This window comes from Haliotis cracherodii, unplaced genomic scaffold (genome assembly GCF_022045235.1).
Source record: "Haliotis cracherodii isolate W230 unplaced genomic scaffold, xgHalCrac1.p SCAF_25, whole genome shotgun sequence".
Lineage (NCBI taxonomy): Eukaryota > Metazoa > Mollusca > Gastropoda > Lepetellida > Haliotidae > Haliotis > Haliotis cracherodii.
Genome location: NW_027266281.1, coordinates 8,870,508 through 8,897,867, shown reverse-complemented (window position 1 = coordinate 8,897,867; position 27,360 = coordinate 8,870,508). Strand labels below are relative to the sequence as shown.

At 40.8% G+C, this 27,360-nt stretch overlaps 1 protein-coding gene across 1 annotated transcript; it reads left to right on the top strand.

Annotated features, from left to right (window-relative positions):
* Positions 1-1,355: 1,355 nt before the first annotated feature.
* Positions 1,356-26,219, top strand: LOC139472765 (lysosomal alpha-glucosidase-like). The gene is made up of 20 exons (XM_071255231.1): positions 1,356-1,660; positions 3,133-3,385; positions 4,413-4,558; positions 5,234-5,402; positions 5,753-5,849; positions 6,718-6,962; positions 8,254-8,385; positions 9,050-9,163; positions 10,008-10,121; positions 11,385-11,469; positions 11,778-11,895; positions 17,165-17,298; positions 17,819-17,970; positions 19,773-19,915; positions 20,509-20,593; positions 21,283-21,464; positions 22,612-22,700; positions 23,027-23,064; positions 23,700-23,846; positions 26,048-26,219. The coding sequence occupies exons 1-20, from the start codon at positions 1,356-1,358 to the stop codon at positions 26,105-26,107; spliced, it is 2,808 nt and encodes a 935-aa protein (XP_071111332.1). The 3' UTR covers positions 26,108-26,219.
* The last annotated feature ends 1,141 nt before the right edge of the window (positions 26,220-27,360 follow it).

Below are 27,360 nucleotides of genomic sequence, written 5' to 3'. Positions count from 1 at the left end.
TGCAGTTCGACTCACACTGCACGTAGTTTTTACTTTGTGCTCATTGTATATTCCACCCTCTTCAGCTCTTCAGGTTAAAGTATGTTGTTGACGTGCTTCTTCTTCAGCGTAAAGTATGGTGTTGACATGGTTCTTCTTCAGGGTAAAGTATGGTGTTGACATTATTCTTCTTCAGGGTAAAGTATGGTGTTGACATGGTTCTTCTTCAGGGTAAAGTATGGTGATTACATGGTTCTTCTTCAGGGTAAAGTATGGTGCTGACGTGCTTCCTCTTCAGATTAAAGTATGTTGTTGACGTTGACACAACTGCCTTTAGCAGAAGATTTTCACGAAGTTGTAATGAGTAGATTGTCATCTAATTGATGCATTTATATAAAGAACGCTGGTTATTGCCTTAAAGCAAGATTGGTCACTGTGTATACTCAAACACTTGAAATATAACACTAGCAATACCCACGTATCCACATACATTGCCAAGCGATCAATACTGAGGTTGTACAGGGTATCTGAACACCACGAGTTGTATAGATGATGCTATGTCTGTCGCGTTATAGTAATAGAGATTCTAGTCTGCAAATGACAACATACCTCTTGATAAACGTAGGCGTGTGTTCCAAACTGCCGAGAAGTGCCCCCTACAAGCGGTGCATAGTTAACCTATTTGCAGCACACTTACATGTCATACATGTTCTGTTATCAAGTTAAGGGGAACGTCTTTAAGATGCATGACAAATGATATGCTATTTGGAGGAACCAAACATTAATGTTATCTCTCGAAGAAGCAGTCGGGTTGCAAGGGTGGCCCAGTCGTCGCAATTTGAGTTTCGTTCCCCCGGCTCGCCAGAAACTTATGATCATCGGTTCAAATCCCGGTTCGTCCCGATTATGTTTCTTGTTTTGTCAGCACCTTTCCCGTGCTCGTGGGTTTCACTAAAGTGGTGAACGTCTCATAATGATACCCGCATCACTTCAGGGTTTCATTCAACATTAAGCTAACACACCATGATATGACTGAAATAATATTAAGAGTGGCGTTAAACTCAAATGATTCACTCACTCAAATATTTAAATGGACACCGGACACAGATTCGTTTTAGCTTTGTACGTTTTTAAGAAATTGTTGGTATTGTTACATTTTAATACAGACAGTCATGGACATTCGGTAGAGAATACCTTCACCTATACTACAGTAGTTTATGTTATGAGAGCTGGCAGGTGTGCGTTCCACAGTCCACTATCTTGTGTTATCTGGCATTTCTCAAACACCGGGCATAGGTATATGTACACCGTAAAGTCACAATCTCAGTTAAGAGGTCGAGACTATTCTTGTACCTCATTTTTAGTTCATAGTTGAAATGACTCGGCAACATTTCATAATACTACAAGTCACATACTTAGTAGGATTACCAACATGGCTGCACGGGTTTGGTATCTATGGTAACATACCTGGACATGTGATTACACAGCGAGATCAAGACCTATGCAGCACGGAGCCCCAGAGTCGAACGGACTGTCACCCAGAGCCCGGGGCATCTCAGTCTAACTGTGAAGCCCGGGGGTGTTGCTGGAGACGCCCTCCTAACAACGACCCTGGTGTGCGATGGTGCTTTTACTCCTCAGGGGCTACGGGACCTCGGTGTCATCTCAAAGGCGAACACAGGTACGTTGCCGGTAAAGTCCTGTACACGTATATACAGTGTATGGTTGTCGTCAGAGAAGACTTATAATGGATAAAGGACATATCAATGCCCTGGTTGATTGCATCATCGTGCCGACGGCACGGGATGTTGGTCATACTGTAATTGTTTGTCCAACCCAGATTAAATTCTTCTCAGAAATAGTTGAGATATTGGGACTTAGGCGTTAATTAAAAAAATAATAAAACAGAGTTTCTACTCTAACCTTTACAGTAAGCATTGGCGGATGTTTGTAACGGGTCGAATTGTAGCCAACAGTTGTGACATCTTGAATATGTAACAGCTGATCATAAAGGACGAACTGTGAGGATATACGGAGGCTAGTCATGGGCTATAACTGCCTTTATAGAAATGTCACAATTGGTTTTTAACCGTATGTATAGATGATGAGGATGTCGATGTTACTAAAGAGTTAACTACACACGCGTGACATAATATCCTCATGAATACATGACATTTTTTATGGATAGCAACGTCTTTATCCTCAGTACGTTTCAGAGCTACTTCTAGCACCTCCATCAGGTGAAGGCGTCGTAGAAAGGCAGGATGGTTGTTGGTCCTGATGTTCTTCTGGACGATGATGTTGTACTGATTGATCTCAATTATAGCTCCGTCTTGTTGTCGAATGAAGTCTTTCATAGGCATTTAGAAGTTGGGAGAACATGAATACATGACACTTTATGGATAGCTAATTCTTTTATTTTAAGAACGACGTTTCAGAGTTATGTCTTGCTCCTTCATTACCTGTAGTGAGTGAGTGAGTATGGTTTTACGCCGTTTTTAGCAATATTCCAGCAATATCACGGCGGGGGTCACCAGAAATGGGCTTCACACATTGTACCCATGTCGGGAATCGAACCCGGGTCTTCGGCGTGACGAGCGAACGCTTTAACCACTAGGCTACCCGACCGCCCCTCATTACCTGTAAGAAGTCGCGTGCAAACATAGTGGCAACAAACCCTTTCCATCGTCATAAGAATCCTCTGCTACAAGAAGAATTCATTGAACGATTCCGATTATATCATTAGCATGTGTTCATCAATCACACGGTGTTCGCGAAATTAAACAAGTGAAACTAGGAATTGCATCGGACACCATTTTGGTCACTGGTGTATCAAGTTTGGAAATGTCCTCCACCTGTCTGTCACTTGTCTTAACTTAGCGAAATGAGACCCAAAACACGCCCCGTATGGATTATGGATTGTAATCAACATGTGTTTCAAAGATTGTAAGACTGACGGAAACAATATACAGTTATATCAGTTGTATTCAGTCGCTATGTGATTGTCTGGTTTTGTTTATGTGGATAAGTTATGTCATAAATATACCTTAAAGTACGAAAAGATGAAACGTTCAAATTTATATTATATTTCACATTTTTGTCGAGAGTTACAGTGTACAAATTATTAATATCTCTTTTTCTCATTTCTTGAAGGAGTGATTGTCACCCAGAAACAGGTGCAAGCGAAGCCGCCTGCCTGTCACGTGGCTGCTGCTGGCAAACCACTAACGTGAAGGGCGCCCCCTATTGTTTCCATCCAACAGGGGAAGACTACTCTGTACAGAAAGTAATGAACAATGGCAAGTCTGTGCTGTTGTCAAGAAACCGACACACACACTGGCCCCATGACGTCATGGACTTACAAGCTGACGTGGTCGCGCAAACTGGCAGTAGACTCCAACTCAAGGTATACACAAACTACTTTACCATGTAGTCTTATATTTGCCATTTGGAGTTTTGTTGACCTGGCGGTCTTGTCCACATGCCTGCAGTACGTTCGAATCCATGTTATTGCCTGAATATGTCAGCAGAATAGACGTGCTCAAATGTTCAAATAAAGCAGTAAATTTCAAGGATCTGTGTCCATTTTTTCATCAAATCTCGACACGTCATGAAATAATAATGTTCTCCTGAATACGACTGTTAACCTTGTTATTCATCCTTCTTGACAATGGCAAAATGAACTAAAATAAGTTGGTCTCGTCAGTCAATACCTCAAGTTTTTAAATCCGCAATGAATTTGATATACTTTTCTCCAGAATTTAAAATTCTACCTCTACGTCTTGAGCAATATAATAACAAATGGCGGCGCTTTTATGATAATGTTTCAGAATTATATATTGGTATATCCGTTTTCATGACATAGTCCAGAACTGTAAAATCATGACATTAATGGACGGAAAATAATTGAAAAATCGAATTCTCCCTTGCTTGTTCACATTAATAAAGTGACACGTATTTATGTAGGCTTATATATATCACATACAGAACTCTGAATATAAATTATCGTACAGTATCACGTCTTCCTTGATTGCACACGCGGACAGTGGTACGTTTCCGACTGTTTCATAAGCATGTGTTTATGATCAAATAATATCAAATATCACTATCAAATAAAGATGAAAACAAGTGTTCGCGAAAAGTTGAGCATTTCCAGTCCCATTAGTGGCATCCATCACAAACACGTGCAAGGGCAATTCAAGTGGTCACCTGATCAAACATGGGGGCATGTGGCAAAATTCAAAATACGGAATTGCATCGGTCCTTCACAAAACACAATCACTTGACAATCGCTTACTGCGTATATCGGCGTTTTTGTTCTTAACAGTCTTACAATATGAATTAAATTCTGCCTAAATCTTTCGTTGTTTAAACACAAATGACGGCAAAAACGATTAATTATTCATCCGTCTCAAGCATATTTCGTTCCACAGATATATGACCCCAAGAACAAGCGCTATGAAGTTCCTCTACCACTCAACAAGGTATCTGGCTCTTCTCAACACACTGATTACACCTACAATATCGACCACAATCCCTTCGGCCTCACCGTCACCAGGAAGTCAACGAGGAGTGTTCTGTGAGTTATTGTGAAACCTCAGGCATCAATCTCTGTCAACATTAATACAAAACTATATTTTGTTGAAGGTTTAATGTCAACAATACGTCATCATCATCTCTTCACAATGTTTAGTTGAAGGTTTGAAGCCGGTCTCGTTCATCCGGTCTCTCCCAATATTCCATTGAAAGTTTGACGGGAGCCTCGCTTCTCTGATCTTCAATATTCTGTTGAAGGTTTGACGCGAGTCTCGCTCCCCTCATTTTCAATATTCTGTTGAAGGTTTGACGCGAGTCTCGCTCCTCTGATCTTCAATGATCTGTTGAAGGTTTGACGCGAGTAGAGTACCTCTGATCTTCAATATTTTGTTGAAGGTTTGATGCGGGTCTCGCTCCCCTCATTTTCAATATTCTGTTGAAGGTTTGACGCGAGTCTCGCTCCTCTGATCTTCAATAATCTGTTGAAGGTTTGACGCGAGAAGAGTACCTCTGATCTTCAATGATATGTTGAAGGTTTGACGCGAGAAGAGTACCTCTGATCTTCAATATTCTGTTGAAGGTTTGACGCGAGTAGAGTGCCTCTGATCTTCAATATTTTGTTGAAGGTTTGATGCGAGTCTCGCTCCCCTCATTTTCATTATTCTGTTGAAGGTTTGACGCGAGTAGAGTACCTCTGATCTTCAATAATCTGTTGAAGGTTTGACGCGAGTCTCGCTCCCCTGATCTTCTCCGACCAGATGCTACAGATCTCAGTCGGGGTGCCCACCACCAACTTGTACGGGATTGGAGAAAACAGGAAACCTTTCCGGATCCCACTGGAGCAGAGTCCTGGCTACTCCCTCTGGGCTCATGACATCATCCCTAAGGTGAGTGAGGTATATTTCCCCTATGTGTGTGTGTGTGTGTGTGTGTGTCCTGGCTACTCCCTCTGGGCTCATGACATTATCCCTAAGGTGAGTAGGTCTCCTATGTTTGTGTGCATGCGTGCGTGTATGCGTGCGTGCGTGCGTGTGGATAACCAATTTGGATGTTTAGGTGAGTGAATCAGTAAGGTGATACGTGTCTTAGTGACAAAGTAAATGAGTGACGAGGATGGTACACTGGATGGTAAAATATCCAATCCGGGACGGATAATCAGGAAATTCTCGTGGATTAATTTATGAAATATTAATAGCCATGTTGTCATAGTTCCTGTCGCATGGTTTCTGTCGCCTAGATCAACACCAATCTGTACGGAAGCCACCCGTTTGTGCTCGGAATAGAACCAAACGGGGACGCCTTTGGGATATTCCTCCTTAACAGCAACGCTCTGCGTAAGTAGTGACAATATCTTATACTGATGCATCTAGTGACAAAATGTCCCTTGCTATACTGATAAATGTAGTGTCAATAAGTATAATGCTATGTATACAGCTGCCACCTACATGTTTATTACTACGTGAAAGTTTCTATAATTATACACTTGGTATATCATCCTGTTGCGGATTTCAACCTAGGCACACATTTACTGTCTGTCTGTCTGTCTGTCTGTCTGGCAATTGTCAAGATATAAGACTGCGGCCGGTAAATAATCGAGTCTGTCTGTCGTTTAATACCGCACTCGGCAATATTCTAGATATCTGACGGCGGCCGGTAAATAATCGAGTCTGGATTGGACATTTCAGTAATTGATATCATGAGCACCGATTAGACCTTCGATGAAATTATGAGTGAGTGATTGAGTTTTTAACGCCACATCGGCAATTTTTCACCCATATGGTGACGAGAAGTCATGCATTAGAAATTAATATATTCAGAATCAATATAAACCTGTCATCGATGGACAGTACAATGACTAGAATATCACAGATTTGATTTAAAACTACTTAAGGACATTTAAAAGAAGAGCGTATAGTCAAACACACAATATAAAAATGGGCTATATATTGTAAGTAACTAAAGGGAGAGAGATGGAATGATGAAATGATGAAACGATGAAACGTTATCAAACAAGTCGCCGAGTGTGCTCATGTCCATACTGTTTGCCATATTTTGTTCGAACTTTTTATAACAGCAACACAACGGCAACTGCTATAAGTTTTGATTATTTATGATAATTGCGTGACATAGCACGGAGATAGTTGCCACAGTTACTGGAGAATAAAGCTTCAATGCCATATTTCCCTTATCACATGCGTGCAGGTATAGACCTTCTTCCTACCAGTCCTGTGACAATTCGCTACCGAGCTCTTGGTGGAATACTGGACTTCTATGTTTTCACTGGTCCCACGCCGGATGACGTCATCGATCAATACTGGGCTCTGATTGGACAGCCACCACTTCCGCCTTACTGGTCGCTAGGTTACCACCTGAGTAGGTGGGATTATGGCGGATCAAGCGGGATGAACGCAACCCTACAGAGGATGAGGAACAAGAATATGCCATTTGTAGGTAACATTTACAAGATGTAAAATAGCATTAGTGAGTGAGTATAGTTTTACGCCGATTTTAGCAATATTGCAGCAATATCACGGTGGGAGACACCAGAAATGGGCTTCACACATTGTACCCATGTCGGGAAGCGAACCCGGGTCTTCGGTGTGATGAGCGACCGCTTTAACCACCAGAGTAACCCGACCGCCCCTAGAAGAGCATTAGAAGATTATTCTTATTATCACAAGGTTTTATTAGTTCTGTGAATCTCCTACGTTGACATGCATTTCTCATGGACGTAAACGTGTCTCGAATATGATCCTGATATGTACCCATATTTCACCTATGCATCTTCAACATAAGATATGTTCACTTATCTTCACGTACTTTACGCGTACCCCTGTCAACGGTCGCCAGTGACTAAAGGGATGGTGTAAATCCTGCTGGGGTCCATGCAGGTAGCAAAGGTACTGTAAGTCCCCATGGTCCTCAGTATGGTGTCCTCACTTTAGCTGCTGGTGATATATAGCCCAATTTTATCTATTGTACTGTTATGAATTGTCCTATTTTATGGTTCTGTACTAGTTTTAAACATATATCTGTGATAATCTAGTTGTTTTACTGTCCTTCGTCGACAGAATTTTATTCAGTTTACATATATGTTATGAAAGTCACATTTTCTCTCGTCACGATATGGCTGCAATATTGCCGATGTGACGTTAAATATTAACTCACTCACTCACTCACTTTACGCGTACATCCTCTGTCTTTAAACGTAGTTAGAGTTTGCGTAGACCCGTGAAGGTCCAGGGTAGAATAGGTCGTCAGCAACCAATGCTTGCCGTAAAAGGCGACTGTGCTTGTCGTAAGAGGCTACTAACGGGTCTAGGTTGTCAGGCTCCCTGTCTTGGTTGATACATTTCATCGCATCCCAGTTGCGTGGAACGATGCTTAAGATGTCAATCACTGGATTGTCTGGTCCAGACTCGATTATTTACAGACCGCCGTCATTTAGCTGGAATTATTGCTGAGTGCGGCGTTAAACAACAAACAAACAAACAAACAAACAAAAGTGTTTGTGTGAGTTAGTGTTTGTGCTGACTCCGCATGTAACAGTACTCCAGCAATTGATCAGCGGTCCAGACATTGACATAAACGCACAAACAGCTCCCGAGGTTCATTTATGCATGATGACTGTCAACAAGGTTCAAAGGGACAAACATTGAGTTCAAATAATCTATTATCATTCATCGCAGATATCTGCATTCATAAGGAACAAGTTTTAAATATTCATTTCTTCATAAGGACGCCATCTGGAACGACATCGACTACATGGTCAAGGAGATGGACTGGACCTACGACATCAATATGTATGGTCAGCTGCCGGACATTGTCAAGGATGTCCATAGCCATGGGGAGAAATATGTTATAATATTGGTAAGTTCTTGAAAGGACTTATCTGAGAAGCGTCTATTATTGAAAGGATATTATTGTTATGCGACGTAACAGAAACCTAACACTAGCAATGGAAGTTTCAGAACTAACTACAAACTAACACTACAACGACACCCATGACACCAGGTGCGGGTTATGCATATTGGTTTCGTGTATAACACGACGGCCTGTAAACAATAACGTCTGAACCAGACCGACCACTAGTTGATATCAGGCAGGGAACAACCAAATAAGTCACCAGTCCCGACAAGCAGCCTGTGCAAGAGCCGACTAGATAGATCAGGTGCTCATGTCCAAATCCAATACATCGTATTGACACTGGTCCAGACTCTATCATTTACCAAGACGTCATATGTCTGGAAAATTGCGAAGTGTTTTCAATGTAGAGCTGATTTAACGGCACGAAATTGAATTTAAAGCCATGACGCAATTAAACACGAACTCTTTTGATAATGAGAAACGTGGTATGGTTTGAATCAATGTTGGAATTAGTTTTCCCATTAAACCCCAAATTGAAAAGAAGCGATCCTCGCACCTGACAGCTCTGTAGATGTTGTAAGAATGGCCGACAAATAACCTGTCTGTAACAGGTAACAACGATCCCAGACCCACCCCCACCTCACACTAACGGACACGTACATTCCAGGATCCCGGCATCAGCAATACCCAGCCTGGGGGCCAGTATGCCCCGTATGACGATGGCGTAACAGATGATATCTTCGTGAAGACTGCCGATGGATCTGCCCTTGTTGTGGGAGAGGTGGGTTGTCATAAGATATTTTCAACTTGGTGATACGTAAAAAGATGCAATGCATGAAAAGTTAATTTTTGAGGCTTAAACATAGCACACGAGTGTGAGTGAGTTGGGTTTTACGTCGCCTTAACAGTATTCAAGTTATATCACGGCGTGACAGCTTAATGTAGGAGGAAAGCCCGAAGTGATGCAGGCCTCAGACGTTCAACACTTCGGTGAAACCCACGAGCACGGGTATGGTGCTGACACAACTAGAAACATAATCGGGGCGAACCGGGATTCGAACCCACAGTCATTGGTTTCTGGCGTGCCCTTGATTCATTTTAACGTACATCAACGTACATGTATGTAGAATAATTGTGCAACTCATTGTCCAAAGAATTTAAGATTTATCCCTCAACAATATTTATCTTATCAACTGAATAACGTGGCAAGCAAATGGGAAAACTGTTTATAACCAGGAGTGTTTTAACATTGACATTATCAATTCCATTTTCAGTGAAAAGGCACCAGTTTGAAATCGAAAACATAATTAAGATATGAAAGTAGTATGGGCAGCTTCTTTACTGTTTCAACGTTCTTTTTTTTCCCTCTGTGAATACAGATACAACAGAAGAGTCCTTCCCTCCTAAATGATAAAGTGCTTCAGAAAACATTTGGCAATGAAAATACCTGAACTTTTTATTCCAATATGGAATTTTGTGAAGACAGGTTGTATGTCTTGTGGGTACCTATATGTGAGAACACGTACAGTTTGATCTGTACCTGTGGCAGTTGTGAAGACAGGTTGTATGCCTTGTGGGACCTGTATGTGAGAACACGTTGGTTGATTGCTCTGTACCTATGACAGGTGTGGCCGGGGAAGACGGTGTTCCCAGATTTCACTCACCCCAAGGCTGAAGCATGGTGGCAGAAACACGCTCAGATCATGCACGCTAAACTTCCATTTGATGGCCTCTGGATTGTAAGTACACAATGAATACCATACACAAATAAGAAGTCGAAAGTCATCCCTCTTAGTGGATGTCGTAGCTACATTTCACATGATTGTTTTTTGGTTTTTTTTATTCTGTTTCATTGTAAGCATCAATCTGTGTGAATGTGTGGAACATTGACACGGCTGTCCAGGTTTCGGTATGTAACAATGAGTGTAAACCTTGTGTGGTATACAGTAGAACAACTCTGTTGAACGCACACGCGTACGGACATGAGAAAAGAGGCGACGATTTTTTCAGACACAACCAGATACAGCTGTTCAATCTTATTGTAAACACAACAAGAATGACATCGTACATGGACTACAGTATAGATAGCAGGTTCATGCATATGGTAACAAGAATATAAAATCAATCAGGTTATCAATAAATGAATGATATAATGAACAAGGACTTATCTTTAACATTAATAGTGACGAAATTTGGGTTCATGATTTCCATGACGTGTCAAAGCATTTGTCTTATCAGACAAACAAATATCATAGGTCAAATGAGGAAATGCAATAGAAGCGAATCACTAATTCGACACATCAGATTTCGACACATCGATGTTCATCTGTATCTTTAGTTTCGATTAGATGGATACAATTCCTATATCAAGAAGTAGATTCACGTTAACAATGGGCAGATGATTTAAGTTAAGGTATGCCAGTGGATGTGCGTCAGACTGGTGTACGATTTAATACTAAGTAAGTATATACGCAGATTATAAGATAAACATCGCATTTTCATCTTCCAAGAGTGCAGTTCATTTCATCTGTAATGAACCCTTTATCCCCACATTGACTTTTACTTGTCATGTATTGCACTTTGGTTGTGTTTTGTAGCTTTTTCTCTCAATTATTTTCATTGTTTTTTCTTTCTAGTTTAATAAAAGCATTCAGTTAGTGGGACACATACATACTAAACGTATCTGCAATGAACTGTTGACTGTTACTTGTCAGGTATGGAACGTGCGTGGGCAAGGCTAAATCACTAGTTGTTTCAGGGATGTTTTTTGGTAGCCTTTTCTATCACCTTCAATCATTTTCAATGTTTTTTTTCCTGATTCATAAAAGAAACATCCATAGGACAAAGACATACACAACAAGTTCTTCTACTGTGAATCACATTGTCAACATACACATACCTCTTGACGCCTGTTGGTATATGTTCATGTTTGACACCCTACATAACTAGGTGACCCTTCAGTAATGACGTTGAGCATATAGTAAAACATTATATGTCGGCAGGACATGAACGAGCCGTCCAACTTCAAGGACGGATCTGAGACAGGATGTGACAGCAACACCCTGGAGAACCCGCCCTACAAACCACGTATGTCCAACTCTCTCCAATTGCAATTCGATCTAGCACCACGGTCATAACTTGTTCCCAGTGCCCCATCTTACACATCTTTGGGAAGAAAAAGGTACCCAAACCGCATCTTGCATACAATGTACATCGAGTTGTGTCCGACCGCCTCATGGGTTTTCGCACTAATCTCTATCCCAATTTCACCTGAGACCAGCCTATCCAATGGATTTAACTATTTTCGTTACCCTTCTTTGTGTATTAGGAAAGATTACAAAGAGTTTGCTACAATGCTACTACAATATACAAATAATATTCACATCTATAATCAGCCTTGGATGGAGGAAGCATCACTGCCAAGACCCTGTGTATGTCGGCCAAGTTCCATGAAGGGCTACACTACAACCTGCATAATCTGTACGGATACTTTGAGAGCAGAGTCACATACAGGTAGGTACCGACAACAGAGTCACATACCTGTAGGTACCAACAACAGAGTCACATACCTGTAGGTACCGGCAACAGAGTCACATACCTGTAGGTACCAACAACAGCCACATACCTGTAGGTACCGACAACAGAGTCACATACCTGTAGGTACCAACAACAGAGTCACATACCTGTAGGTACCGGCAACAGAGTCACATACCTGTAGGTACCAACAACAGCCACATACCTGTAGGTACCAACAACAGAGTCACATACCTGTAGGTACCAACAACAGAGTCACATACCTGTAGGTACCGACAACAGAGTCACATACATGTAGGTACCAACAACAGAGTCTTATGTACGTAGGTACCAACCACAGAGCCACATACATGTAGGTACCAACAACAGACTCATATATACGTAGGTAACAACCACAGTCACATACCTGTAGGTACCAACAACAGCCACATACCTGTAGGTACCGACAACAGATTCACATACCTGTAGGTACCAACAACAGCCACATACCTGTAGGTATCGACAACAGAGTCACATACCTGTAGGTACCAACAACAGCCACATACCTGTAGGTACCGACGGCAGAGTCACATACATGTAGGTACCAACAACAGAGTCACATAAAGTTAGTTAACAACAACAGAGTCACATACATGTAGGTACCAACCACAGAGCCACATACATGTAGGTACCAACCACAGTCACATTCATGTAGGTAACAACAACAGAGTCATATGTACGTAGGTACCAACAACAGAGTCACATACATGTAGGTACCAACAACAGAGTCACATACAGTTAGGTACCAACAACAGAGTATTATTTACGTAGGTAACAACCACAGAGTCACGTACATGTAGGTATCAAGAACAGAGTCACATACAGTTAGGTACCGACAACAGAGAAACATACATGTAGGTACCAACAACAGAGTCACATAAAGTTAGTTAACAACACCAGAGTCACATACATGTAGGTATCAACAACAGCAACATACCTGTAGGTACCGACAACAGAGTCACATACAGGTAGGTACCGACAACAGAGTCACATACCTGTAGGTACCAACCACAGAGCCACATACCTGTAGGTACCAACCACAGTCACATACATGTAGGTACCAACAACAGACTCATACATACGTAGGTAACAACCACAGTCACATACATGTAGGTACCAACATAAGAGTCATGTGTACGTAGGTAACAACAACAGAGTCACATACATGTAGGTACCAACAACAGAGTCACATACAGTTAGGTACCAACAACAGAGAAACATACATGTAGGTACCAACAACAGAGTCACATAAAGTTAGTTAACAACAACAGAGTCACATACATGTAGGTATCAACAACAGAGTCAAATACAGGTACATACCAACAACAGAGCCACATACATGTAGGTACCAACAACAGAGCCACATGCATGTAGGTACCAACAACAGAGTCATATATACGTAGGTACCGATAGCAGTGTCACATACATGTAGGTACCAACAACAGAGTCACATACATTTAGGTAACAACAACAGATTCACATACAGGTAGATACCAACCACAGAGATACACATATGTAGGCACCAACAACAGAGGAATAACATACCAGTATGAACCAGCAACAGTTAGGAATAACACACAAGTAAGTGCTAGCAACAATGTAGAACAACATACACGTAGGAACCAGCGCCAGTTATGAATAACACACAAGTAGGAATCAGTACCCGTTAGGAATAACATACAAGTAGGAATCAGCATCAGTTAGGAATAACATACAGGTAGGTACTAGCAACAGTGTTTAACAACATACCATTAGAAACCAACAACAGTTAGGAATAACATACAAGTAGGAATCAGTATGAGTTAGGAATAACATACAAGTTGGTACTAGCAACAGTGTTGAACAACATACCATTAGAAACCAACAACAGTTAGGAATAACATACAAGTAGGAATCAGTATGAGTTAGGAATAACATACAAGTTGGTACTAGCAACAGTGTTTAACAACATACCATTAGAAACCAACAACAGTTAGGAATAACATACAAGTAGGAATCAGTATGAGTTAGGAATAACATACAAGTTGGTACTAGCAACAGTGTTTAACAACATACCATTAGAAACCAACAACAGTTAGGAATAACATACAAGTAGGAATCAGTATGAGTTAGGAATAACATACAAGTTGGTACTAGCAACAGTGTTTAACAACATACCATTAGAAACCAACAACAGTTAGGAATAACATACAAGTAGGAATCAGTATGAGTTAGGAATAACATACAAGTTGGTACTAGCAACAGTGTTTAACAACATACCATTAGAAACCAACAACAGTTAGGAATAACATACAAGTAGGAATCAGTATGAGTTAGGAATAACATACAAGTTGGTACTAGCAACAGTGTTTAACAACATACCATTAGAAACCAACAACAGTTAGGAATAACATACAAGTAGGAATCAGTATGAGTTAGGAATAACATACAAGTTGGTACTAGCAACAGTGTTTAACAACATACCATTAGAAACCAACAACAGTTAGGAATAACATACAAGTAGGAATCAGTATGAGTTAGGAATAACATACAAGTTGGTACTAGCAACAGTGTTGAACAACATACCATTAGAAACCAACAACAGTTAGGAATAACATACAAGTAGGAATCAGTATGAGTTAGGAATAACATACAGGTAGGTACTAGCAACAGTGTTGAACAACATACCATTAGAAACCAACAACAGTTAGGAATAACATACAAGTAGGAATCAGTATGAGTTAGGAATAACATACAAGTTGGTACTAGCAACAGTGTTTAACAACATACCATTAGAAACCAACAACAGTTAGGAATAACATACAAGTAGGAATCAGTATGAGTTAGGAATAACATACAGGTAGGTACTAGCAACAGTGTTTAACAACATACCATTAGAAACCAACAACAGTTAGGAATAACATACAAGTAGGAATCAGTATGAGTTAGGAATAACATACAAGTTGGTACTAGCAACAGTGTTTAACAACATACCATTAGAAACCAACAACAGTTAGGAATAACATACAAGTAGGAATCAGTATGAGTTAGGAATAACATACAAGTTGGTACTAGCAACAGTGTTGAACAACATACCATTAGAAACCAACAACAGTTAGGAATAACATACAAGTAGGAATCAGTATGAGTTAGGAATAACATACAAGTTGGTACTAGCAACAGTGTTGAACAACATACCATTAGAAACCAACAACAGTTAGGAATAACATACAAGTAGGAATCAGTATGAGTTAGGAATAACATACAAGTTGGTACTAGCAACAGTGTTTAACAACATACCATTAGAAACCAACAACAGTTAGGAATAACATACAAGTAGGAATCAGTATGAGTTAGGAATAACATACAGGTAGGTACTAGCAACAGTGTTTAACAACATACCATTAGAAACCAACAACAGTTAGGAATAACATACAAGTAGGAATCAGTATGAGTTAGGAATAACATACAGGTAGGTACTAGCAACAGTGTTTAACAACATACCATTAGAAACCAACAACAGTTAGGAATAACATACAAGTAGGAATCAGTATGAGTTAGGAATAACATACAAGTTGGTACTAGCAACAGTGTTTAACAACATACCATTAGAAACCAACAACAGTTAGGAATAACATACAAGTAGGAATCAGTATGAGTTAGGAATAACATACAAGTTGGTACTAGCAACAGTGTTGAACAACATACCATTAGAAACCAACAACAGTTAGGAATAACATACAAGTAGGAATCAGTATGAGTTAGGAATAACATACAAGTTGGTACTAGCAACAGTGTTTAACAACATACCATTAGAAACCAACAACAGTTAGGAATAACATACAAGTAGGAATCAGTATGAGTTAGGAATAACATACAGGTAGGTACTAGCAACAGTGTTTAACAACATACCATTAGAAACCAACAACAGTTAGGAATAACATACAAGTAGGAATCAGTATGAGTTAGGAATAACATACAGGTAGGTACTAGCAACAGTGTTTAACAACATACCATTAGAAACCAACAACAGTTAGGAATAACATACAAGTAGGAATCAGTATGAGTTAGGAATAACATACAAGTTGGTACTAGCAACAGTGTTTAACAACATACCATTAGAAACCAACAACAGTTAGGAATAACATACAAGTAGGAATCAGTATGAGTTAGGAATAACATACAAGTTGGTACTAGCAACAGTGTTTAACAACATACCATTAGAAACCAACAACAGTTAGGAATAACATACAAGTAGGAATCAGTATGAGTTAGGAATAACATACAAGTTGGTACTAGCAACAGTGTTTAACAACATACCATTAGAAACCAACAACAGTTAGGAATAACATACAAGTAGGAATCAGTATGAGTTAGGAATAACATACAGGTAGGTACTAGCAACAGTGTTTAACAACATACCATTAGAAACCAACAACAGTTAGGAATAACATACAAGTAGGAATCAGTATGAGTTAGGAATAACATACAAGTTGGTACTAGCAACAGTGTTTAACAACATACCATTAGAAACCAACAACAGTTAGGAATAACATACAAGTAGGAATCAGTATGAGTTAGGAATAACATACAAGTTGGTACTAGCAACAGTGTTTAACAACATACCATTAGAAACCAACAACAGTTAGGAATAACATACAAGTAGGAATCAGTATGAGTTAGGAATAACATACAAGTTGGTACTAGCAACAGTGTTTAACAACATACCATTAGAAACCAACAACAGTTAGGAATAACATACAAGTAGGAATCAGTATGAGTTAGGAATAACATACAAGTTGGTACTAGCAACAGTGTTTAACAACATACCATTAGAAACCAACAACAGTTAGGAATAACATACAAGTAGGAATCAGTATGAGTTAGGAATAACATACAAGTTGGTACTAGCAACAGTGTTTAACAACATACCATTAGAAACCAACAACAGTTAGGAATAACATACAAGTAGGAATCAGTATGAGTTAGGAATAACATACAAGTTGGTACTAGCAACAGTGTTGAACAACATACAATTAGGCTACAGAATTATTTAGGATGTTATTTAAGACGACATACACGTAGGAACAATGCAGATACAGGAGGAGTCACATGCAGTTAGGTAGTCCCAACAACCCTCAGTATCATTTTAGCAGAGAATGTACTTACGATTACTTACTTACGAACCAGCAACTACTACTTGTCTACTTCCTTGTTGCTTTCGTTTCAGCGTTCTGAAAAACATCTTGCAGAAGAGACCATTTATATTATCTCGCTCTACTTTTGTGGGAAGCGGCAGTTACGTCGCACACTGGGAAGGAGACAACTTTGCTGACTGGTCAGACTTATACTACTCTATACCAGGTCAGACTTGTACTACTCTATACCAGGTCAGACTTGTATTACTCTATACCAGGTCAGACCTGTACTACTCTATACCAGGTCAGACCTGTACTACTCTATACCAGGTCAGACCTGTACTACTCTATACCAGGTCTGACTTGTACTACTCTATACCAGGTCAGACTTGTACTACTCTATACCAGGTCAGACCTGTACTACTCTATACCAGGTCAGACCTGTACTACTCTATACCAGGTCAGACCTGTACTACTCTATACCAGGTCAGACTTGTTCTACTCTATATCAGGTCTGACTTGCACTACTCTATACCAGGGCAGACTTGTACTTTGAGGAATATCCCCCTGGTGATCGTGACTTCGAGTCAGTGAAGGCTTCCTCCCACAACGAGATTCGTTATAGTTAATCTCATTCACTCCCCACAGTAACGTCTCAACTCAATCAAATCTTACAATAAACTAGGCCTGGTATTTCGTTAACCGGGACATCACCGTGTCTTCATCCAAACTATCTAATTTATCAGAGGTTCTGAGCTTTAACATGTTCGGCATCCCCTTCACCGGCGTGGACATTTGTGGGTTCAGGGGCGACTCTGACGAGGAGCTGTGCACAAGATGGCTACAACTAGGTGCCTTCTACCCATTCATGAGATCACACAACACGCACATGTCACCGGTAGGTTAATTTGTTTCTTAAGATGACCAAGTGGAAAGATTCCGACATACGCTATGCAGAGTTGCTTCTTGGCCATAACGGGATCCTCTAATCGTGGTATCCAAAACAAAATTATCACCGATTATGATCCTCGGTCTATTAGGCATGAGATATGAGATATGACATGATACATGATTTAGATGCAAAGTGTCTGTTCGTCACAGAAATAAAAAAGCTTGAGCAATAATCACATAATTCATGGCATTATGTTATGGGTTGAGTCGACATAAATATACCATGTACATCAAACAGGTGTAATAGTGAGTGAGTTGGGGTAAACGCCGCTTTTAACAGTATTCCATTTATATCACGGTGTGTCAGCTTAATGTGGGAGGAAAGCCCCAAGTGATGCAGATCTCAGACGTTTACCACTTCGGCGAAACCCACGAGCATGGGTATGGTGCTGACAAACCTAGAAACATAATCGGGGCGAACTGGGATTCGAACCCACAATCATAGGTTTCTGGCGTGCCAAAGGGACACAATTCTGCACAGCGAATCGCGGTGCCTTAGGCGACTGGCGACCCGTTCCCCTAAACAAGTGTAATAGATATGTAGTATTTTTTTACACAATTTATGGATAATATTTTATTTATTCAAAATGTAATGGTGACGTTTTGGTATAGATCCTTCTACCGTTGTCCTTGCTTGACAATGGTAAAAGGGTCTCTACCGGAACATTACCATTCTTCAGTATCAGAGATAATTTAAACATATTCAATTTCACAAAGATGACACAATTTATGGATAACATTTTTTTTATTTATACTGTAATGACGACGTGACAACGGTAAAAGGGTCTCTACTGGAACTTTACCATTGTTCAATATCAGACTTAATTTAAACATATTCAATTTCACAAAGATGACACAATTTATGGATAACATTTTTTTTATTTATACTGTAATGACGACGTGACAACGGTAAAAGAGTCTCTGCTGGAACTTTACCATTGTTCAATATCAGACTTAATTTAAAAATAAATAATTTTACAAAGTGGACACAATTTGTCACATATTGTTATCCATAAAGTGCGTCTACTTTGTCATCCGTCAACGTCAAAGAAATGCCTGTCAAACAATATATCCAATTGTGGTATTCCCCTTTCGTAAGATAGTTTTATCTAAGGTCAGTATACAATGGACAGGCTGCATATATATAGAGCTATATATAGAGCTATTAGCACCTACCCGTGTCCTTGAGCCACATCAAACTGGTCAACGCTTACTTCAATAATAGTCTTTCTTTTAACTTGTTGTCAATCTGTGGGGAAAACAGGTGATAGATTATAAGTCAACAGCAACTCTCTGCTTGTTGAAAGTCATGACAGGTGACTTCGGAATAGCCATATATGACGGCGGTCTGTAAGTAATTGAGTCCGGGCCATGCACATTGAACCACATAGTTGTTCTATCACAGCTGCGTGGGTCAGTTCTCACACTGCAAATCACTGGATCGTCTGGTCCTTACTTGATTATCTACATACCGCCATCATATCGCTGAAATATTGTTCAGTACGGCGTGAAACAAAAAAAAAAACAAAAAAAAAACACAAATATTTTGTCCGACGGATATTACACTTGATGACACAAAGAAAATTCAAAGACAGCATTTGTTTTCAACAACATTTTCTTCGGGGACAAGTGTTTTGGATTAAGTTGTAGGAAACAAATTCACCAAAACACAAATATCCTCTCTTGATTACTCTGCAACAGAAATACATTTGGTAGAATTACAACAATGCCTGGCACCCTTCCCTTCAGGACAAAGATCCCGCAGCAACTCGATTTAGTTCCACTGCGCATGACCGGAACCGCGAGGCCTTGAGACTCCGTTACCGTCTTCTACCTTTCCTCTACTCCCTGATGTCCAAGAAGAGGGCAGTGGCCAGACCTATCATCTTCCAGTGCGTATGTCACACTGAATGAAAGCATGAATGTGCGAATGACTACGCCAGTCAGCTATATCCTGTCTATGTCAGGGAATCAGAGATTAATCGAGTATGGACCAGCCAGGCTAGTGGTTGAACAACGATCGGCGCCTTCTTGGTACATGTAGGGTGAGACACAATGAGCCAGATGATACATTATAACCATCCGCTCTTCATAAAGGGGCTCTTTCGACCAGCATGGAATACAGGGCACCTGTCTTGCTGGAACAACCACGGTACTTATGCCAAACTGCGAAACAATGCTTTTCATATAATATAATGCTGGTGTTTTGAAAAAATCATGTGACCCACTATTGCAATAATGATGATAATGACGACGACGAAATGATGATGATGATGATGATGATGATGATGATGATGATGAGAAGGAAGAGAAGGAAGATGGTGGTGGTGGAGATGGCGGTGGAGGTCATGATAATGATGAGGAGGATGGTGTTGGTGGAGATTGTGGTGATGATGATGATGATGATGATGATAATGATGATGATGATGATGATGATGATGATGATATACCATTATGGTAATATTGTTCGTTACGGCTGTTCCAGGTACCCTACAGATTCCGCCGCCTACAACATAGATAAACAGTTTCTATGGGGTGACGCGTTGCTGATTAGTCCCGTGTTAAACAGGGTAGATTCGTTTTCTTTCCTTTGCTGTCTGTGTTTAAGATTCTACAACTTCTTGGGAAGACACATATTCGTCAACAAGAAAATGGACCATTTCAACAATTCTGTAACAGTTGTATTGTTTTGTATATGTCCTATTCATTTTGCAACCTTTGCTTCAAATGCACGCTTACGGCAGGGTGAGTGCATTTCCCGTGTGTACCAACGTGAATCGAAATACATGTATAGGTGGAATTATTGAAAGGTTGAAAGGTGGCAGTTGTTATTCTTCTGTTAAACAAAGAATTAAAGTAACAGGGAAACTACAGTTCTCACACTCTCAATTAGGTCCTTGCAAAATATGTGACAGTTACGTTTCTTCTTGTTTCAAGACATCTAAATCTAATTATATTTAATATAATCTATTAAAAAATGATATCAATTACATCATTCACAAGGCAGTCTTTTAAAGCGTATGTTTAAGTAGGGCTATGACATAAGGATTTTATTTTCACGATGAACTTACTTGAAAGCACTCGTCCTGGTGCACCTTACGAAGCCCTTATCTCCATAAGATAGCATAACGTGGTGGTCCAAGGATATAAAAATCTAACTTGTGCAAATGCATTAGAAATAACAAAGGTAAGATTTCCTTGTAGCCTGTTTACTAAAGATAAGAATAATTTCAACAGCTGTGTCAACTTTCGTGTACAGGGACACACTACAGTGAATGCCTACTTCCCTCAAGATACGTGGTACGATTTCTTCACTGGGGCGAAGGTGTCCAAAACAGGCCGATGGACAGTGGTCAGTGCACCGCTGGACAAGATCAATGTCCACATCAGAGGGGGCACAATAGTCCCGACACAGGTGCCCGATGTGAACACAGTGAAGAGGTAGGCGTACAGTGATACACAGGTGTCCGATATTAATACACAGAAGAGATAGGCGTACAGTGATACACAGATGTCCGATATTAATACACAGAAGCTGGCTTTGAGGTCATATCCCACTCGTACTGAAGGGGGAAGATCGCGGCCTAAGTGCTGGCTTTGAGGTCATGTCCCACTCGTACTGAAGGGGGAAGATCGCGGCCTAAGTGCTGGCTTTGAGGTCATGTCACACTCATACTGAAGGGGGAAGATCGCGGTCTAAGTGCTTGCTTTGAGGTCATGTCCCACTCGTACTGAAGGGGGAGGATAGCAGTCTAAGTGCTGGCTTTGAGGTCATGTCCCACTCGTACTGAAGGGGGAAGATCGCAGCCTAAGTGCTGGCTTTGAGGTCATGTCCCACTCATACTGAAGGAGGAAGATCGCGGCCTAAGTGCTGGCTTTGAGGTCATGTCCCACTCATACTGAAGAGGGAAGATCGCGGCCTAAGTGCTGGCTTTGAGGTCATGTCCAGCTCGTACTGAAGGGGGAAGATCGCGGCCTAAGTGCTGGCTTTGGTGTCATGTCCCACTCGTACTGAAGAGGGAAGATCACGGCCTAAGTGCTGGCTTTGAGGTCATGTTCCACTCGTACTGAAGGAGGAAGATCGCGGCCTAAGTGCTGGCTTTGGTGTCATGTCCCACTCGTACTGAAGGGGGAAGATCGCGGCCTAAGTGCTGGCTTTCAGGTGATGTCCCACTCGTACTGAAGGGGGAAGATCGCGGTCTCAGTTCTGCCTTTGACAAAGTTGGGGTGCTCTTCCGCTGCGACAGCGACAATCGGAACACAGTTCCGTGAAAACGAAAGGTTGACCAGTGTTGCACCCAAAGAATAGCACGACTGGCCCTGTGATCCTCCCATGGACGATGTATAATTGCGTTCTGTTCTTCATGGTGATCTCATCCAATACCGTCTCTGACCCCAACCGACGTAAACACAAACGTTTAGAACCTGCATAAGCCCAGACTAGAACAAGAAGAACGACATACCGGTACATGCAAGTATATACGTGTCATAACCTCATTTCAACTTACCCAGGAATATATACGCCATATACCCATATCGAGATCTGTTTGTGTTATTGGTTTGTTTCTTTGTTCCTGCTTTTTGGAAGCCGACGCAATGACTTCGGTCTGGTGGTGGCCTCGTCGAGCCGGAACACAGCTCAAGGCTTCCTGTACTGGGACGACGGCGAGACTCTAGGTGAGGAGTTCACAAAGTGGTAGACCCGTAAAGATCCGGGGTAGAACACGACAAATGTACTCAAAATCTAATGCTTTAAAGTTTAGATGTCATTTGGTTTGACATTAACTATTTTGTACTGAATTTTAGTCGGTTGGTGATACAAAAATAGTTTTATGCAATCATATTCTATGGGACCCGTGAAAGTGCGGGATAGATTAGGTCTTCAGGAACCCATGCTTGCCGTAAAATGCGACTGTCCTGTCGTTATAGGCGATAACAGGATCGGGCGGTCAGGCTAGTGTCAAAATTATTCTAAAACTTCATCTTTTCATGTTTCTCTCCAGATGCGCCACATAACAAGATCCAGTTCAATCTTGACGGGGTACGTATTGAACTTATTTATAGATAATCTCACCCGACTTTGCTTTGATATCAGATATATCAGTACCAGTTGATAAATGTTTAAAACTCTGAGGTTTGCAGGGAAGTTTTTAGCTTTCATTTTCATTTTCAAAAGAAACGAGGGTGATATATTTCTATCATCAAAAATCTTTCTTCCAACGTGTTTACTTTTTTAGCAGAACCCAGTCTCTTGTGAACAGCTATCCAGTGATTAGTGACGGCATTTGATTGTGACGTAATGGAAACCGATGTCAAAACATAATGATGCAATATCATCTAGTAGATTGAGCGCCTACCCGGAGAGTGGAATGTTGGTGGTTCGATCCCCGGCCACGTCATACCAAACGAAGTCAAAATATGGTACTTTTTGTTACCCTGCCTTGCCCACGGCTTAAAGGGAATAAAACAAGGACTGGTCGGCTCGGAGTCAGTATACTGTGTCTGAGTGGGGTATGCATGTTAAACTGCTGTTTGGTATCTCAGTGTGCTAGCACTATAAAACCGGATTAAGTCCAGACAAGTACCAGCAGCCACAGGCGCGTACGTGCACGTCGATATATAAGTGCAATAATTTGAACGTCACGTTAAACCCCATTTTACGTCGTCATGTTCAAGGAGAGACTAACGTCCACTATCAAGTCTAGCAACTACGCCACGACCATGACATTAGGGAGCGTCGACGTGTACGGTGTGGCAACAGCGCCGACAACTGTCAGAGTCAATGGTGTCGGCGTCGCCCACACCTACGACACTGTTAGCAAGGTGAGTCTCTCTATACTACTAAAATAAAGGGGTATGGCATGACAAATTAACTATAGTAAGGTGAAAGAACCAGGTGTATTTTTACTTCTTTGGAGCAGTATATATTGCTGGGTGTTCTTTAAAACTGGACAGTAGGCAGACAAATGGACTGAGTGAGAGTGATTTTGAAGATAAACCTACGTGTGCTTAAATGTGATGTTGGCCCACTGTAGATCAGATACCTTTTACTTTAATTTCTTCCGAGCGATTTAGCTTTATCGCCATTCCACCGTGACGGGGGCGCTTCCGTGGACTAGTGGTAGAGCGTCCGCCCTGGGAGTGGAAGGTCCCCGACGGCGTCATACCAAACCTTTAAAGAAAGTACTTGTTGTTACCCTTTCGGGCGCAAGGACTGGTCGGCTCGGAGTCAGTATACTGTGTCTGAGTTGGGTATAATGTTAAACTGCGGCATGCTATCTCAGTGGGCTAGTACTATAAATCGGCATCAGTCCGGACGAGTACAAGCAGCCACACACACACACACGTGCATGCACGTCCCTATAAACGTACAATAACCTTGAACGCGACGTTAAACCCTATTTTACCTCACCTCTACCATGACGGCAAGGGCGCGTGGAAAACAAAGTATGTTTGAATGTGTAGGTTTACACATGGATTAATCTGATTCATCTTTTCAGCGCATTTTTCTCAGGGCATTCTAATCCCTGTAATATTGATCGTTGGGTTTCTCTTGCCTCACATATGAATCACACTCTCAACATAAAAGATAGCATGTGCGGCCTTTTCAACATTTTGTTATAGTGTTCCTGATAGACGATCAGCTTTCACCGAAATATAAAATATTGAAAGAAGCGGACATATAATCTCTACTTAAGGGCCAGCGCAATGTCTGAGTTATTCGTTATTTTTGGGTATTTTTTTTAGGACACCCAGCGACTATATTTCATAATAAAAAACCACAAGGGACAACTCTCTTCCAAGATTTCTATGGACAATTATAAAAAAATATATATATTCCCAGTCAGACAACCCTGCCCCTTCCTCAGATCATGAAATCATCGGCCCTCACTCCAGAATGTTCTTTTTAATATGAAGTTGGAAAACAGACCGGCCATATGCGCGGAACTGACGATCATACGCGTATGAACGACACAACTTGACCCTCATACATTTTTCACGAGACCGTATTCTTAAAATGACGTAAACACTGACGGACCACTTCCACATTCCTGGGGAAATCCCTTGAATGCAAAACTCGAATACATACAGATAGATTTGTTCCGGATCATTTAGACCCTATAATCTTGAACTCAGCGTTTTTGCATACATTGGGAAACGTCAGAGAGTTTGACTGCATGATCGTTCATCTTAGTGAACAAAAGAAATGCACATCCACTACTGAAGTATCGACTCGATCAGTACATACGCTGACAGTATCAGTCCACAGCAATCTACGAATTTACCTAAGTATTTACAGAGCTCCAGATAAGCTGCGTATCTGCGTGAAATACGCATCAGAAATGCAGAAATACACAGTACAATATAATCCAAGCGTATCAAATACGCATCGAACATTACAGATACGCTACAAAAATAAAACTTGTGCGTATCATCAAAATATTGTGAAGTAACCCTGCGTATTCGATTAGCAAATCAGCAACTTATTTTGAAATTATAAAGGGGCATTCCGTCAACCTTGCCAAACTCCACGATGACAGTTACATCATGATCATTTGCCATCACACTTTCTTGTGGAAGTATCGTGGTATTTTTGAGTCCTATAAAGCTCTCGAACCCACATGACACCAGTTTGCAGGGACTAGATGAATAGTTTTTTTTTTAATATTTAACTTAAATACCCACATGTGTAAAAACTAGTGGGTAACAGAAATTTGAATACGCAGGTAGAATTACTGATACCCAATGATTTTAAAATGTATGGGTAAAATACCCACAACACCAAAAGCTTATCTGGAGCTCTGATTTATTTGACATATCTTTATAATCACCGTTCAATGATCGGCCAACTGATCAATGATAACTAATACATGTAACCGCCACAGGTCCATTAACAACTTCTGAAATCTCTTTGCGTGAGTTCCTTTGATTATGAACCATCATACTCAAATGAACTCACACAAAGTGAAAGTCAATTCTTAATCATTTCACTTTTACTGAACTTGACCTACTCCATGTTACAGGTTCTGCATGCAACCAGACTGAAGGTCGACCTTCTCAAGCCCTTGGTGATGACGTGGTAGACAGTATGCCTGATGCAATACAGTATAGATGGGGAGTGAATATGGGTATATTGACGTATGCCGTTGATTTCTGTCTCGTTTACACATTCAATAAAATAACATTTTCCTTTTTCTCCAGTCGTACTTTCCAACACTCCCCAAACAGAACTCAGAAAACTAAAACTTGTGTGCAAACTGTAATGTAATGTATTTACAAATGAACGGATACATTACTTTTCCTCAGTTAACATGACATGCCGTGACATAACAGAAATACCGTTGAAGGCATCCTCCCGAGGCAAGAGAGTCAACTGACCATAAAAGTCTAGTTTCCACCCTTGCCGAACTAGGCTGGTATTATGAGCTACATTTTGGCATTTTGAGTCTATGCTTAGTCCAATCAAAATCGCGTAACGTAATCGAAATCCGGTTCTTAAACTGTCGTGCAGGTTTCGGTCGATTGCAAAGTAACTGCCCCACAAACTCGTTGTCAACAGATATTTTCCAAAATCTTTTCATGATTATAATCAAGGTGCACACGTGATTTGATGCATTGCGCGATGTAAGACCCGTTTTATCACAATATATATCTTGATTATTGATCCGATTGTCTTGACTGGGCGCCGCCATTTTGTTTGAAGCAAATGCAAGTGATGCGAGAGGTGGAATCGGATTGGTCCATAGGAGTGGCTTAGAAGGGACGTAACTCGTAATACCCACTGGTGGCGCTACGAACGAAGCCAGGAATTCGAGCCTATTTCGGCAAGGATGGAAACTGGACTTTTATAGTCAGTTAACTCTCTTGCCTCAGGAAGATGCGTTGAAGGCGGTACTTAAAGAAACTACTCACTCATTCTAGATGTTATTTACAAATGAAACCCAATGACATGGAAATTATGAATCCGAGGCAGGCGGGGAAAAAAAACAGGCGAGCGTGAACGTTTGGTGTTTCATTCATCCTCGGCCCCCGCTCTCAAAGGGTTGTTTGTATATGCATGAATTTCACTAAGTGTAGTGTGCATGACGATACATGTGAGCAGAAAGGGAATTCCCTCGACTGTAACATATAGGGATCCCTCGACGTAGTAATCGAAATAGTGGGCGTGGAGTTTTCCCACTTTTATCAACTCGTGTTGATATATTTGATATCAAAAGACACTTGGGTGAGATTATATATTTGTAACTCCACTTGGGAATAAGTCCTTGCAGGTAACACTGAGTGACCACTAAATAGCAACTGTATGACCACTGTATGACCACTGTATGACCACTGT

Coding starts and splice junctions, on each gene's coding strand:
- LOC139472765 (XM_071255231.1), top strand. CDS start 1,356: ATGACTCGGCAACATTTCATAATACTACAAGTCACATACTTAGTAGGA. Junction 21,465..22,611: donor GATGTGAACACAGTGAAGAG/GTAGGCGTACAG, acceptor GCTTTTTGGAAG/CCGACGCAATGACTTCGGTC. Junction 22,701..23,026: donor GGACGACGGCGAGACTCTAG/GTGAGGAGTTCA, acceptor GTTTCTCTCCAG/ATGCGCCACATAACAAGATC.